This window comes from Mustela lutreola, chromosome 9 (assembly GCF_030435805.1).
Source record: "Mustela lutreola isolate mMusLut2 chromosome 9, mMusLut2.pri, whole genome shotgun sequence".
Lineage (NCBI taxonomy): Eukaryota > Metazoa > Chordata > Mammalia > Carnivora > Mustelidae > Mustela > Mustela lutreola.
In genome coordinates this window covers 144,205,387-144,219,702 of record NC_081298.1, presented here as the reverse complement: position 1 = coordinate 144,219,702, position 14,316 = coordinate 144,205,387, and the positions used below count along the sequence as shown (strand labels likewise).

At 57.4% G+C, this 14,316-nt stretch overlaps 1 protein-coding gene across 8 annotated transcripts in view; it reads left to right on the top strand.

Annotated features, from left to right (window-relative positions):
• Window positions 1–315: 315 nt before the first annotated feature.
• COLEC11 (collectin subfamily member 11) overlaps window positions 316–14,316 on the top strand; it is a 35,041-nt gene continuing 21,040 nt past the window's right edge. The window contains exons 1-3 of one of the 8 annotated variants that reach the window (XM_059132762.1): window positions 324–615; window positions 4,370–4,513; window positions 14,036–14,107. In XM_059132762.1, coding sequence (XP_058988745.1) covers window positions 4,396–4,513; window positions 14,036–14,107 — 190 coding nt within the window. In that variant the 5' untranslated portion in view covers window positions 324–615; window positions 4,370–4,395. Of the gene's footprint in view, window positions 616–2,006; window positions 2,214–4,369; window positions 4,514–14,035; window positions 14,108–14,316 lie in introns of those variants that run through there. The other 7 variants (XM_059132759.1, XM_059132763.1, XM_059132761.1 and 4 more) reach the window with 7 other exon arrangements.

Sequence of the window (14,316 nt, the reverse complement as noted above, 5' to 3'; positions counted from 1 at the left end):
AAGAGGCAGGAGCCGGACCGCCCACCATAGGCCCCTGCTCTGCCTTCGTGAAGCATCAGGGAGTGCCGTGAGTTTGGGTCTTGCGTGGGGTAGGTCTGGACAGACAGTAGACAAGCAGGGAGTGCCTTGAAGTGAAACCCTGCCGGGAGAGTGGAAGGAAGCGGGGCGGCCACATTCATCGGTCTGATGCGGCACCTGAGGGTGGCCGCCCTCGCTGCTTCCTTTGACGCCCAGCGTGCTCAGTACTCACGCTTCCTTCTTCAACAGGAGAAGAGAAAGAGAACAGAGCAGACGCCAGAGTCAGGCTGGGGGGCTCGGGGTGAAGAGCCCGAAGGGCATCTCTGGCGGGTCCGCGACCCCGCAGTGGCTTCCCGCGTTCCCACACCCTCCACCGCCCTCCCGCAGGACCGCGGATGTATTGCAAACAGGAAGCTCTTTGCAGATAAGGCTGAGACCCAGCCTGATTTGCTGGGAAGCCTGGCGGCCCCAGGCCACGCTCGCCTGGCCTGTGGGGCTCAGCGGCCTCTGTAAATAGCAGCTATGAGGCTCCCGGGCACAGTGTCCTCGCGGGTCCCCGACGGTCAGGACGTCCCCTTCGCCTGGCGTGCGCTGCAGGTAGGGGCGCTCTGCCGGGGGACCTGGCAGCCCTGGGGAGTGGGGGGGGGGGGTGTCTGCCAGTCCACAGGGACACGCTGAACGAGGAAGGCAAGGTTCCCGAAGAGGCCAGAGGGAGGACTCTGGTGGGGGGGGCATGGGATCTGTTCTTTGGTCCCCGCGACGGATGGGGTCTGTCCGATGGATCCGACTCTAGAATTCCTAAGTCTGAGTAATTCAGGAGCTCATGCTGGAGACTCCATGGGGCCAGCTCACGAGGGCACTCACAGGAGGAGGCTTTTCCTCTCTGCACTCGTTCCAAGAGGTGGGGCTGTGTGTTCTCGAATCCCCATCCCTGTGTGAGAGGTGGCTGCGGCAGCGTGTGAAGGTGGCCGGAGCGTGCTCCCGGGGGGCGGCCACCGCCTGTGGCTGGGGCCACGTGGGCCGCAGCGGTCATCTGTGCTCATGGCCCGTGGCTCTGTTCTGGGCTCAGCAGTGGGGCAAAGGCAGGACCGGAGCAGGGACTTCTGGTCTCCCAAACCGGGTGGGACATGGTGTGACGGGGTCCCTCCTCCCTGGCCAGCTGGCTTCCAGCTGAAGTTAGGTCGTGCTTAGGAACTTAAAAGACAAAGTGGGAAAGCCGCGGCACGTGCATAGCCAGACTTCTGATCTGGTGGGAAGCGCTCGCCTTGCCCGGCAGCGTGAGCCCGGGCGTCCACCGCGATTCCAGCTCATCCACGGCTTTGAGAAATCTGGGGGCCGTGAGAGGACAGACGGTTTGCAGAAAGCTGGGGGAACGGCCTCTTCCTCCTCAGTGTGTGCCCTCTGGTTGGGCCCTGGGGAGACCCCGTGTCACCGTGGGGAGCAAGCAGCTGGGTGAGGGTGGGGGGTGTCTGTTCTCGGAGCCCCTGGTGCTTCCAGATGGTTCTCAGGCTGTACATGCTGCAGAGCTTAGTGAAAAGGTAGGATTGTGAGTTTGGTAAATTATACTACATTTTTTTTCATTGTCCGTTTCTTTATTTTTTAAAAAAAAGATTTTACTTATTTGAGAGAGAGAGAGAGAATTTCATTCTCACAATGAAATTCTACTAAGAATTCCAAATTGAATTTCCCCTCGGAAACCCTGGCTTCCTGCGCCCAAGGGGGAGGGTGGAAACCTCCCGGCTCTGGCTGGATCAGGATGTGGTTCTTAGGGCCCAGCGGGCCGCGGCTTCTCTGTTTACAGACCGGATTCCTCTCCTGACTCCCAGGGCAGAGCCGGAAGTAGGAAGAGTTGGAGCCCCCCTCTCCCCGCACCAGGGCTGCCTTGAGGAGACGCAGATGCAGGAGCCAGTGGTGGGGCGCGGGTGGGGGGCGGGTAGGGCTGCGGGGAAGGTTCCGGCTGTGGCCCCGGGGGCCTTGTGCAGGCTCTGCACGGCCCAGGTGGCGACCGCTGTGGCTGGAAACCGTGTGTGGTAGCCGGGGGTCGTGCTGAGCAGCGTGGCTGTCCCCGGACGCAGCTGTTCTCAGCCGGACACGAAACTCCCACATCAGCTTCGGACCCTGAGATGTTAAGAAATATCTAACCCCCTCCGCCCCGCAAACACCGAGAAGCAAGTATTGTAGACTTGAGCCCAAATGTAAGTTTATCATGACTTTTTTTTAACATTATCATCACTGTTAAGAGCTACATTCTGGAAAGAACCCACATTTGCGTCTAGAGCAGCAGCTCAGCTCGACACGGTGAAGGACACAGCGTCGCAAACAGGCTCTTAGGAATTCCAGGTCCATTAATGCAGGGCCGGAGGCACCGCGAGCCCATCCCGCACCGGCCATGTCCGAGGCGCTGACCCCGGTCCCGCGTGGACCTGAGGCATGAGGAGCTCTCGGGCAGCGAGGAAAAGCAGTCGCAGGGAGGGGAGACCTTAAATTCTCGGGGCTGCCGTGGTGAGCTTCTGTCCGTCCCTCATTCGCTGCTTCACGCAGCCTTTCGGTCCTCAGCTCAGTGCCCGCTAAGCTCCTGCCCGCGGTCCGAGCCTTTCCCGGCTGCAGGAGCTGCTCACTCGTGGTCCACTTCCAGGGCAAGTCGCCGGCCCGGGGCCCAAGGCCCAGCGGCAGGGGGAAGCGAAAGGGGCAGAGCTCATCCCTGCGGGCCGTGGGCAAACCTTCACCCCTTTCCCTTCTCCTCAGAGTTGCTCCCTCACGCAAGTGAAGGCGGCAGGCCCAGCGCCGGCTGGGGGGTGGTTGGGGGGGGCTGGGTGGGGGGGCTGGGAGGGGGGCTGACTGTCCAGCCTCCAGCCTCCTTGGCACCATCGCGTTGAGGAACCAGGTCCAAGGTGGTTTTGGGAACTAAATGAGGTTTGTGTGCCCACGTGTGGTAGTAAATAGTGGCTCCTTGTCTCTCGCAAGCGTGAAACAGCACAGTGAGAGCTGCCACCGTAGCGTAAGGAGGTGGGCGGCCCCCGCTCCCGGGCTTGGCGCTCGGACGGCCGACAGGAGCAGAAGGGAGAGGTCAGGTGCGCCAGGAGGCCCCAGTCCGACCCCACCTCCCCACCTACTAGAGGGGCGCTCTGGGCAGCCGACTCCCCTACCCTCATCCTGGTTCCCCGGCCTGTGAAACGGGAGCGACGTGCTGGGGGCGGCCGGCCTTCTATGGTCCCCTGTCGGGGACACCGTGCGTCCTGTGCCCCCGCCGAGGGGAGCAGGGCCCTCGCTGCAGGGTGTCACAGAGCACACACGGCTTCTGCCTGCATCTGTCGCACGGAGAACCTGGCTGGAGCAGTGGCTGGGGCACAGGACCTCTTGGCTCAGAGGCTCTGGCTTCCTGGGCCCGGAGGGCCTGCAGGCCGCGGGGCCCTCCCCGTGTGCAAACAGTAGTGCTGCGGCCGTCTCGGCGAGCACTTGCCCCGGCACACTTCTCCGTGTTTCACGTAGTTGCTCCTTGCACGGACTCCTCCCTCCCCTGCACGCGGAGGGCACCAGCCAGTGACGGAGACATGATGAGCCCAGAGTCCTGGTCCCGGGGCTTCCAGGTGCACGGCCATCCCCAGATCCTGCGCTGTGTGGACATCAGAGTCTCAGGGGTGGCTCTCTGGGTGCTGCCCCCAAGACTTCCTCACTGGCCCTCTGGGGAAGAGTCAGCGTACCTGATCCCCATGGGGCGCAGGGCCAGCTGTGTTCTCCTGTGTGTCCCGGCCTCCGTCCCCCTCCCACACCCGCTGGTGACGGGTGCTGTCACAGGGACAGACGACTGATGAGCTAGAGCTGCTGTGAGCCCCGCAGCAGTGCTGAGCGGAATAGGCTTGCTCAGACTCTGCGCACAGCCCGCAACGGAAAGCTCCATGCTGGGCCATCGGGACACTGGTCAGTTAGGAGCACACTGGCGCGCGGTGGTGCTAGGAGGCCACACGAGACGCGCGTTCACAGCCCAAGAGCGCAGCTCCAAGGGGTTTGGAGGGGTCCTGGGCCCAGGGACCATGGGGGGCCGGCCTGCCCTGGGGAGCTGGCTGGGCTCTACCCTCTGTTCTGGGCGGCATGTCAGAGTTGTCCTAGGACCACACGTGTGCCTTTGTGTGCGTGACGTCTCAGCCACAGAGACACAGAGGCGAGAATCTGGCAGCTGCGCTCAGGTTGGGGGTCCCAGCGTGGCCGGGACGGGGAGGCGAAGGTGGGCCGCGAGGGAGAGACCTGAGGGCTGGGAGGCGCCCCGACATCTACCAGTACCCCGGCCCCAGCCTGCATGCGGTCACGCCCCGGTGTCTGAACGCTCATCGCTGTGTCCCCTTCCTTGGTGCAGGAGCCTGTGTCCCCCGAGCGCTCGTGATGAAGCAGCGTCTGGCTCTGATCGGCCTGGCCTTCCTGTGGCTGCTTCCGGGGGGACACCCTCAGCAGACAGCGGAGGACGCCTGCTCCCTGCATATTCTCGTCCCAGGCCTCAAAGGTAACCTCGACCGCGGCCTCCCGAGTGTGGCTGAGGCTGGAGCGCTGGTGCTGCCGCCGCCCGGGGTCTGAGCAAGATGCGCCTCAGTTTCCCCATCTGCCAAACTCTGGGTCGACTACATAAAGTCTACTCTTCCTTTGGCCAAGGGATTCTGAAATTCTGAAGCTAGCCGCCTATCTGCACCCCATAAAGGACACTAACATTCGTTCCAGGTGCCACACACATACCTCGAATGACTTTCAGAATGAGATGGTCTCATCTGGCCCATTTTGCAGATAAGGACATTGGAGGCTCAGGGACATTTGGCAGTTTGCCGGACCGGGTCCCACCGCTTCCAAGCCAGTGCTCCAACACTGGTTCCTGAGAGCTCCTAATTTCTTCTTTAAAAAACAAACAAACAAACAAACAAACAAACCCCAAAAGCTCTTCGCTTGCCGGCTTGCTTGTAATTTCCTTCCAGTTGGAGTCTGCTCTGCCGAGCAGATGTGGCGGCTGGGGGTACCGGCCCCGGGAATGAGCATCTTTGTTTAGAAAAGACCCTGGTTTCTCCACAACACAGGCAAGAGATTCCCAGATCTTGTAATCCCCAAGAAGGGTGGAGGGTCCACTGCAGGATGGACATGTGGGCTCCAGCTCAAATGCTACAAAAACCCTTGAAGTAGGCGCAGGGCTCGTGACACACATCAGGTGGGCAGGCTTGGGCCTCTGGCTCTCGGAGCCAGCCACCAGGGTGCAGCGGGGCCGGCCCAGGACTCACTCCCCAAATTCCCCTCTGCCCTTTGCTTCCTGCTCCGTCTGCACGGACCGGCCAGGACACTGGGCCTTCCGCGCGAATGTCAGCTCTCCTTGCAGAGACAGAGGGAGCAGACTCACACTTAGGGGCTTTGGACCCGTGACGAGAATGACCGCCCTCCAAGACAGAGCCGGGAGTCTCTGGAGACCAGACCGTCGTGGGGGCAGACGGGGCTTGTGAGGGCAGGCTGCAGCTGAGGGCGGCCGGGGCAGATGGCCTCAGTGAGCCGGACGGGGGGTGGGCGCCCTGGAGGACGACGCTGAGGCAGACCCTGTGCCCAGGGGCTCGTCCTGCAGCAGGTGAAGCAGACTCGTCCCCAGGTCGTGTGGAAGCCGTGGAGGGTGGTTTGGGCTGTGGAGCCTGCGTTCCAGACGCCCTGATGAAGCAGCAACGTTGCCCCATAGTCTCGATGGCCACAGTCTGTGCACACCAAAGCCACAGTTCCAGTAGAGAAACTTTTTCCCCACAATTTGTTTATTGGAGAGAGAGGCAGCGTGCGAGGAGGGGTCGGGGCAGAGGGGGAGGGAGAGAGAGAATTGCAGGCAGACTCCACACTGAGCGCCCAGCTCCATCTCCGACGCGGAGGTCATGACCCCAGACAGAATCGAGAGTCGGACGCTTTTTTAAAAGATTTTATTTATTTATTTGACAGACAGAGATCACGAATAGGCAGAGAGGCAGGCAGAGAGAGGGGGAAGCAGGCTCAATGCTGAGCAGAGAGCCTGTTGCAGGGCTCGATCCCAGGACCCTGAAATCACGACCTGAGCTGAAGGCAGAGGCTTAACCCACTGAGCCACCCCGGCGCCCCAAGAAGCTTCTTACCAGACCTCCCGAAGTCCGCGCAGTCGGGTGTCCTGTGCTTGTCTCCGGCTTCACCGAGCTGTGACTGACAGGTGGAAGCTGCGTACGCGCCAGATGACGGGTGAATTCACAGAAGCCTTGTGAAGTGACGTCACCTCCCGTTGTCCCCATTCTGGGGGTGGCGGTGGAGGCCAGGACTGGGGGTTTCTTGTTCTGGCCCAGGAACAAGGGGACCGACCGCACACCTTTGAGGACTTTGCTCCTCTGAGACACGCCAGCGGCTGGGGCCTGCTTCCTCTCCCACTGTGGGGGGACGTCCACTGTAGAGGCAGGTGCTGGAGAGCCAGGAGCACCCACGGCCCTTCCTCAACCGGCCGCAAAGATGGCCAAGTGCCTACACCAAGTACCTGATGTCTTCCTTGTTGGGTCAAGAATGACCCAAATGCCATCGAGGCAACAGCTTTGTGCTTAGACCTTCTTGAGACTGGCAGGGAGACGAGCTAGAAGTGAGTACTAGCCACGTGTGCTTTGCACGTGGGAGGGAGGAGGGAACAGGTTGCCAATGACGAAGAATGAGCTGGACACTTCAAATGTCAGCCTCTCCGGGTAGAGACATAACTTGTCACATAGAATGTCACACGGGCGTCGGTGCCGGATCACTGCCCGCTGAGGGAAAGGCTGTAGGAAGGAGGACATTGGGCTCCCCGGGCGCGCAGAACGGCGTGCGCGCGAGTCTGCGGGCAGAGGCTTAGAGCAGTACGGTCCTGAGGTTCTCATCAGCGGGGCCGCAGCTCGGAATGTCCCTGAGACCACGGATAGGGCGCAGCCCCTGTCTTCTAGGGTGCAGTGCACCCCGTCCTCGGGGTTGGGGGACTCACCCAACCAGGGGCTCGGGAGGCTCTCTGCCTCTGAGCTCTGGACGCCCCCCTCCCAGGGACCACCCCTGCTCCCCAGCACTGGGCGAGACTGTGATGCAGAATCTTGGGGAGAACAGTGTTCGAGGGACTTTCTGATGATCTGAGACGAGACCCATGAGAGGTCACGGTCTTAGAAAGTTTTTCATGATATAGTAGTCCTCTCTCCCGCCTTAGGAAGAGGACTTGTGGGCTCAAGGTAGCACTTGGTGCTGCCCAGGGACTTTCCGTCCTCGGAGCCTTGCTACACACGCAGGTGCCACACTCCATGCGACCTGCAGCAGCAGGGGTGTGGGGGCAGCCGGGGAGCCCGCGACCGTCCTGAGGCCTGTGTCCTCACTGCTTTCTCTCTGGGAGGAGTGCGGAGCTGGGTGCGCAGCGTTGGTTCACTGGCGGTCTGGTGATCTCAGTCCTTCCCCGTGAAGGCTTGGATGCACTAGGGAGGGGTGGTCGAGACCTGCTGCCTCCTTCTCCGGGCTTGGCTCCTCCTCCGTGGGGTGCACGCGGTCCCGCCTCCCGTGGTGGGGCGAGCTCGCTGCATGCACATGTCGGGGAACACAGCAGGCAGCCTCTGGGGCTCCTCTTCCTCCACAAAAGAAAAGCTGGCGGCGTGCTTGGTGTACATTTCCTACAAGTGCAGACAGAGCGCCTTTGTGGTCAGGGCCGCTCCGGGGTGCGCTGGGAGACCCCGAGCTGGCGGGGTGTGCTCTCGGGCTTCCCGGGGTTCCTGCTCAGTGGGGGAGCTGGCACGCGGGAGCCGGTGCTGTCCCGCAGGCGGTGACACAGGCTCGCCGCGGCCCGGACCCCCTCAGGGGTACACTTCCCGCTCTCCCTGACACACGGGGGGGGGGGCCCACTCTTTCTCTGGGCACCGCCCCATCGCCCAGCCCTCGCTGGCACCTGCGCACCTGTCACTTCCATCCTGGCCCCTCACCTGTGCGGGTAGGGCCCCTCTCAGAGTGTTTGCCCGTTGGGCGCCTGGCTATGGCGGGTCCCCACAAGTCACTTCATCGAGCCCTCTTCTATCTCTCAGTCTCGATTATGGCTTTTTTGGGTTGAAATTATTGTCGTATTTTATCTTCCTTTACCTTATGTCCTGTGCAGCTAAGGAGAATTCCCAGTCAGCCTGACTCACGCCGGAGCCGCCGTCTTCACAACCCCGGCCCCGGGTGACACACGGGGTCTTCTCCTCACTCCCGAGTTCTGCAGCGTCACCGCGTCGCGTCTACGTTGCTTTCCCTCGTCTGTCACGTGTGGTTCCCTGTGGCGCTTGCGCTGTGGCCTTCCGTGCCTTCCCCTGGCGCTGGGAGGCCACAGCTCTTAACCTGGCCAAACCCTCACGGCTTCAACTGTCTGTTCTCCCTTTTCTGGAATTCCTCTGCGGTGCACATGGGCGTCTGTGGGGCTTTTCTTCACTCTCCCCTTGAGAACTTGGAATCCAAACACAGCTCTCCAGTCCTCGACCTCTTCCCGGTGCTCCGTGACAACATTCTCCGTCCTGACGCGTTGCGCGGCGTGGCTCGCGTCCTCGGCCACCCGGCCACTCGGCCTTTCTGTACAGAGATTCATTTCAAAATTACTTTCATGTACACTGCAGCTTGATGAGCCATTCCCTTTTAAATGAATATTTGGGCCATTTCCAGTTTTTAACTGTTAAGAATAAGGTTGCAATATAAGACAAAATCAGAGAGGGAGACAAGCCATAAGAGACCCTTAACTATGGGAAACAACCTGAGGGCCGATGGAGGAGGGACGCAGGAGGCGCGGGCTAACTGGGTCACGGTCGTTAGGGACGGCACATGCTGTCGTGAGCACCGGGTGTTACAAGCGACTGACGCGTCACTGAAATCCACCCCTGAAACTAATAATACACTAGATGTTGATTTATTGAATTCAAATAAAATAAGATTATTAAAAAAAAAATATTTCATAGGCGCCTGGGGGACTCAGTCGGTGAAGCCTCTGCCTTCGGCTCAGGTGATGATCTCAGGGCGCTGGGATCGAGCCCCATGTCGGGCTCCCTACTCAGTGGGGAGCCTGCTTCTCCCTCTCTCTCTGCCTGATGCTCCCCCTACTTGTGCGCTCTTTCTCTCTCTCTCTCAAATAAATAAATAATTAATTAAAAAAATTAATTTCACGTTTTAACGTGCAAGATTTCTAGTTGGTTCTTTTTTTTTTTTTTTTTTTTTAATTTCAGCGTAACAGCATTCATTATTTTTTCACCACACCCAGTGCTCCATGCAATCCGTGCCCTCCCTAATACCCACCACCTGGTTCCCCCGACCTCCCACCCCCGCCCCTTCAAAACCCTCAGATTGTTTTTCAGAGTCCATAGTCTCTCATGGTTCACCTCCCCTTCCAATTTCCCCCAACCCCCTTCTCCTCTCCATCTCCCCATGTCCTCCAGGCTATTTGTTATGCTCCACAAATAAGTGAAACCATATGATAACTGACTCTCTCTGCTTGACTTATTTCACTCAGCATAATCTCTTCCAGTCCCGTCCATGTTGCTACAAAAGTTGGGGATTCATCCTTTCTGATGGAGGCATAATACTCCATCGTGTATGTGGACCACATCTTCCTTATCCATTCGTCCGTTGAAGGGCATCTTGGTTCTTTCCACAGTTCGGTGACCATGGCCATTGCTGCTATAAGGGGTACAGATGGCCCTTCTTTTCACTACGTCTGTATCTTTGGGATAAATACCCAGGAATGCAATGGCAGGGTTATAGGGAAGCTCTATTTTTAATTTCTTGAGGAATCTCCACACTGTTCTCCAAAGTGGCTGCCCCAACTTGCATTCCCACCAACAGTGGAAGAGGGTTCCCCTTTCTCCACATCCTCTCCAACATATGTTGTTTCCTGTCTTGCTAATTTTGGCCATTCTAACTGGTGTAAGGTGGTATCTCAATGTGGTTTTAATTTGAATCTCCCTGAGGGCTAGTGATGATGAACATTTTTTCATGTGTCTGATAGCCATTTGTATGTCTTCATTGGAGAAGTGTCTGTTCATATCTTCTGCCCATTTTTTTTGTATGATTGTCTGTTTTTTGTGTGTTGAGTTTGAGGAGTTCTTTATAGATCCCGGATATCAACCTTTGTCTGTACTGTCATTTGCAAATATCTTCTCCCATTCCGTGGGTTGCCTCTTTGTTTTGTTGACTGTTTCCTTTGCTGTGCAGAAGCTTTTGATCTTGATGAAGTCCCAAAAGTTCATCTTCGCTTTTGTTTCCTTTGCCTTTGGAGACATATCTTGAAAGAAGTTGCTGTGGCTGATATCGAAGAGGTTACTGCCTATGTTCTCCTCTAGGATTCTGATGGGTTCCTGTCTCACGTTGAGGTCTTTTATCCATTTTGAGTTTATCTTTGTATAAGGTGTAAGAGAATGGTCAAGTTTCATTTTTATACATATAGCTGTCTAGTTTTCCCAGCACGATTTATTGAAGAGACTGTCTTTTTTCCACTGTGTATTTTTTCCTGTTTTGTCGAAGATTATTTGCCCATAGAGTTGAGAGTCCATATCTGGGCTCTCTACTCTGTTCCACTGGTCTATGTGTCTTGGTGTTCACAGATTTGTAGTAAAGCTTGAAATCAGGTAATGTGAGGCCCCCCATTTTATTTTTGTTTTTCAACATTTCCTTAGTGATTTAGGGTCTCTTCTGATTCCATACAAATTTTTGGATTATTTGCTCCAGCTCTGAAAAATACCAGTGGAATTTTGATCGGAATGGCGTTAAAAGTATAGATTGCTCTAGGCAATATAGACATTTTAACAATGTTTATTCTTCTAATCCAAGAGCAAGATCCTAGCAAACAGGATCCAACAGCACATTAAAAAGATTATCCACCATGATCAGGTGGGATTCATCCCTGGGCTACAAGGATGGTTCAACATTCGCAAAGCAATCAATGTGATAGAACAAAGTAATAAGAGAAGAGAGAAGAACCACGTGGTCCTCTCAATTGATGCAGGAAAAAGCATTGACAAAATCCAGCATCCGTTCCTGATTAAAATTCTTCAAAGTATAGGGTTAGAGGGAACATTCCTGAACTTCATCAAATCTATCTATGAAAGACCCACAGCAAATATCATCCTCAATGGGAAAAAGCTCACAGCCTTCCCGTTGAGATCAGGAACACGACAAGGATGCCCACTCTCATCACTCTTGTTCAACATAGTGTTAGAAGTCCCAGCAACAGCAATCAGACAACAAAGAGAAATAAAAGATATCCAAATTGGCAATGAAGAAGTCATACTCTCTCTCTTAGCAGATGACATGATTCTTTATATGGAAAACCCAAAAGACTCCACCCCCAAACTACTAGAACTCATACAGCAATTCAGCAACGTGGCAGGATACAAAGTCAATGTGCAGAAATCAGTGGCTTTCTTATACACTAACAATGAAAATACAGAAAGGGAAATTAGAGAATCGATTTACTATAGCACCAAGAACCATAAGATGCCTGGGAATAAACCTAACCAAAGAGGTAAAGGATCTGTACTCGAGGAACTACAGAGCACTCATGAAAGAAATTGAAGAAGACAAAAAAGATGGAAGACCATTCCATGCTCTAGTTGGTTCTTTTCAGTGCTTTTTACTTTTTTTTTTTTTTAAGATTTTATTTATTTATTTGACAGACAGAGATCACAAGCAGGCAGAGAGGCAGGCAGAGAGAGAGAGGAGGAAGCAGGCTCCCTGCTGAGCAGAGAGCCCGATGCGGGGCTCAATCCCAGGACCCTGAGATCATGACCTGAGCCAAAGGCAGCGGCTTAACCCACTGAGCCACCCAGGCGCCCCATCAATGCTTTTTACTTTTGATCGTAGGTGTTTATCCTCTCTTGCCTTTATGAAAATATTCAGCGTCTTACTTCAGGGTCAGACGCTGATGGCCCCAAGGGTCACGTTCCTCTGGTAGTTATCTTCCAGGTGTTGGTGTCGCTTGGGTGTGTGCAGGCTCTGGGTGGTGGGCTCAGTCTGTTAGTCGGTATTTCTTGCGGGTCTATCAATGTGTCCTCAAGTATTTCTACTGTGATAGTTTCCTTTCTTAAGAACCGTAAAGTACACAGAGACTTAAGGGCCACGTGTGTGCTGGGCGTGTGTGATCCCACCCTTCAGCCGGGGGCTGCGTGGAGCCTTCCCCCCAGGGGCACGCAGGTGAGCACAGGCTGTTGCTGGCACTCTGCTTTTCTCTGTGTTTGGGGAAGTTTACCTGGGATGCCCCCTCCTTCAGGCCAGACAGTCAGTTTGGGGCATCTCGTTGGGGCATCTGTAAGCTCAGTTAAGCTCCTCACCAGGCTCGCAGGCCCAAGGAGGGTCACAGAGAGCTGAAGTAGCCTGGACGGTGGCCGGCGTTGGGTGCACTGGGGGGTTACGCGGACCCCTGCTGGCACACACAGCCTCATGGGGGAGCGGTACAGCCGTCGGGCAGACGAGCCGCGTGATATGGTCAAGGCTCTGGTCACTGGGGAGAAGAAGCAGCCGGTGAGCGGATCAGAAGCGCAACCTGGAGGGTCCGATGGGACAGTGGGACGGTGGCCGCCATGACCTGGGCTCCCGAGGACGGTTTTAGAAATGAGGCATCATTTGTCTCCACATTCAGCCTGTTGGTGGTTTTAAGAAGGGACATAACAGGGGCGCCTGGGTGGCTCAGCGGGTTAATGCCTTTGCCTTCGGCTCAGGTCATGATCCCAGGGTTTAGGGATTGAGTCCCGCATTGGGCTTCTTGCTCTGCAGGAAGCCTGGTTCTCTCTCTGCATCTGCCTGCCTCTCTGCCTGCTTGTGGGCTCTTTCTCTCTCTCTTACTGACAAATAAATAAAATCTTAAAAAAAAAAAAAAAAAAAAAAAAAGAAGGGACATAACATAATGGGGTCTGTGTTTTAGGAAGAAGGTTTGGGTGTGGATTAGAGTGGGGGGGGGGAGGAGGCCTGGGGAGGGACCCTGACGTCTCCGTCCAACTCCAGCCTCTGCTCCTGCCGCCGCCTCCGCTGCCCGTGGGCGTCCCCACATGCATGCGTGTCTGTCCTGCGTGGGCCGCGGGAGCACGGTCCCCAGAGCCGCCGGGAGCCCTGGGCCGGCCCAGCTGGGCCAGGGCAGGGAGCGGGCCGGTCCGACCCCACAGAGCTTGGCAGAGGCTGCGCTCCGCTGATGAGGGAGACGGAAAGCAGAGACGACCCCTGGCCTGGGGCTTGCCGGCGGGAGAATCTGTGTGTCCGCGAGAACCAGGAGCATCACGGAGGGACTCACCTCTGGGAGACGCCGTCGGGTCGACGTGCGGTGTGCGAAGCGTGGGGCATCAGGAGACGAATAGCCCAGCTCCCCGCTTCAGTTCTGAGTGAGACCAGCGGCAGATCAAAGATGAGCAAGTGACCGCCCAGACACGCCAGGACCCGTGACGAGGGCCGGCGGCATGCGGCCTGGGCTGAGAGCAGGACACACCCGGCCAGGGAACCCGAACCAGGTGGATATGCCCACCGGGTCTCAGGCTCCCCAGCCCCGAGTGTGTGGCTTCCCCTCGTGCTGAAAGGACGCAGGCATGGGGACGGGAGCGCCTGCTTATTCTTCCCTGGTGCGCCGGCCGGATACACGGACAGCCAGATACACAGGGACACCTGGCACCGGAGAGCCTCGGGATGCCCGCTCTCCTCATGCTGCCCTGAGGGCAGAGGGGCAGGCACAGGGGTTCTCAGGGAGCGCTGTGCACCAGAGGGCAAGCTAGCCCACAGGGCTACTTGGAGAAGGGGTCGCAACGTCCCTGGACGGGGAAAGGAGGGCCCGGAAGCAGAGTCCCCACGCGGACCCGGGGCGGGGCCCTGAGAGCCTCAGGGATGGAGGGTGGGAAGGGGGGAAAGCCCGTGGGGCTGGGGGATGGTCAGGGTAAGAGAGGAAATGTCTGCCGCTGGGGCAGGGGACCGGAAGGCCAAGGGGCGTGGCTGGCCGCCACAGGGTGAGAAGCCGAGGCTGGGATCTGTGCTCAGAAGGAGGTCCTAAACGCCGTGACTTCTTCCGCAGGGGATGCTGGAGAGAAGGGAGACAAAGGTGCACCCGGACGGCCTGGCAGAGTCGGCCCCACAGGAGAGAAAGGTACCTGCTGCCCCTCGGCCCCGCCAGTCTGGCCCTTCCCAGCCCCCGTGGGGTCTGCCCAAGAGGGTGCAGCCGGTGCTGCTGCTGCAGCCACAGGGAGAGGAGGGCGTGCGGATGCGAGGGGGGCTTGGTGCCGGCGTAGCGAGCCAGGGTGCAGAGTGCGCCGCACGCCCAGAGACAGCACGTCCTGGGAGCGGCGCACAGCACCG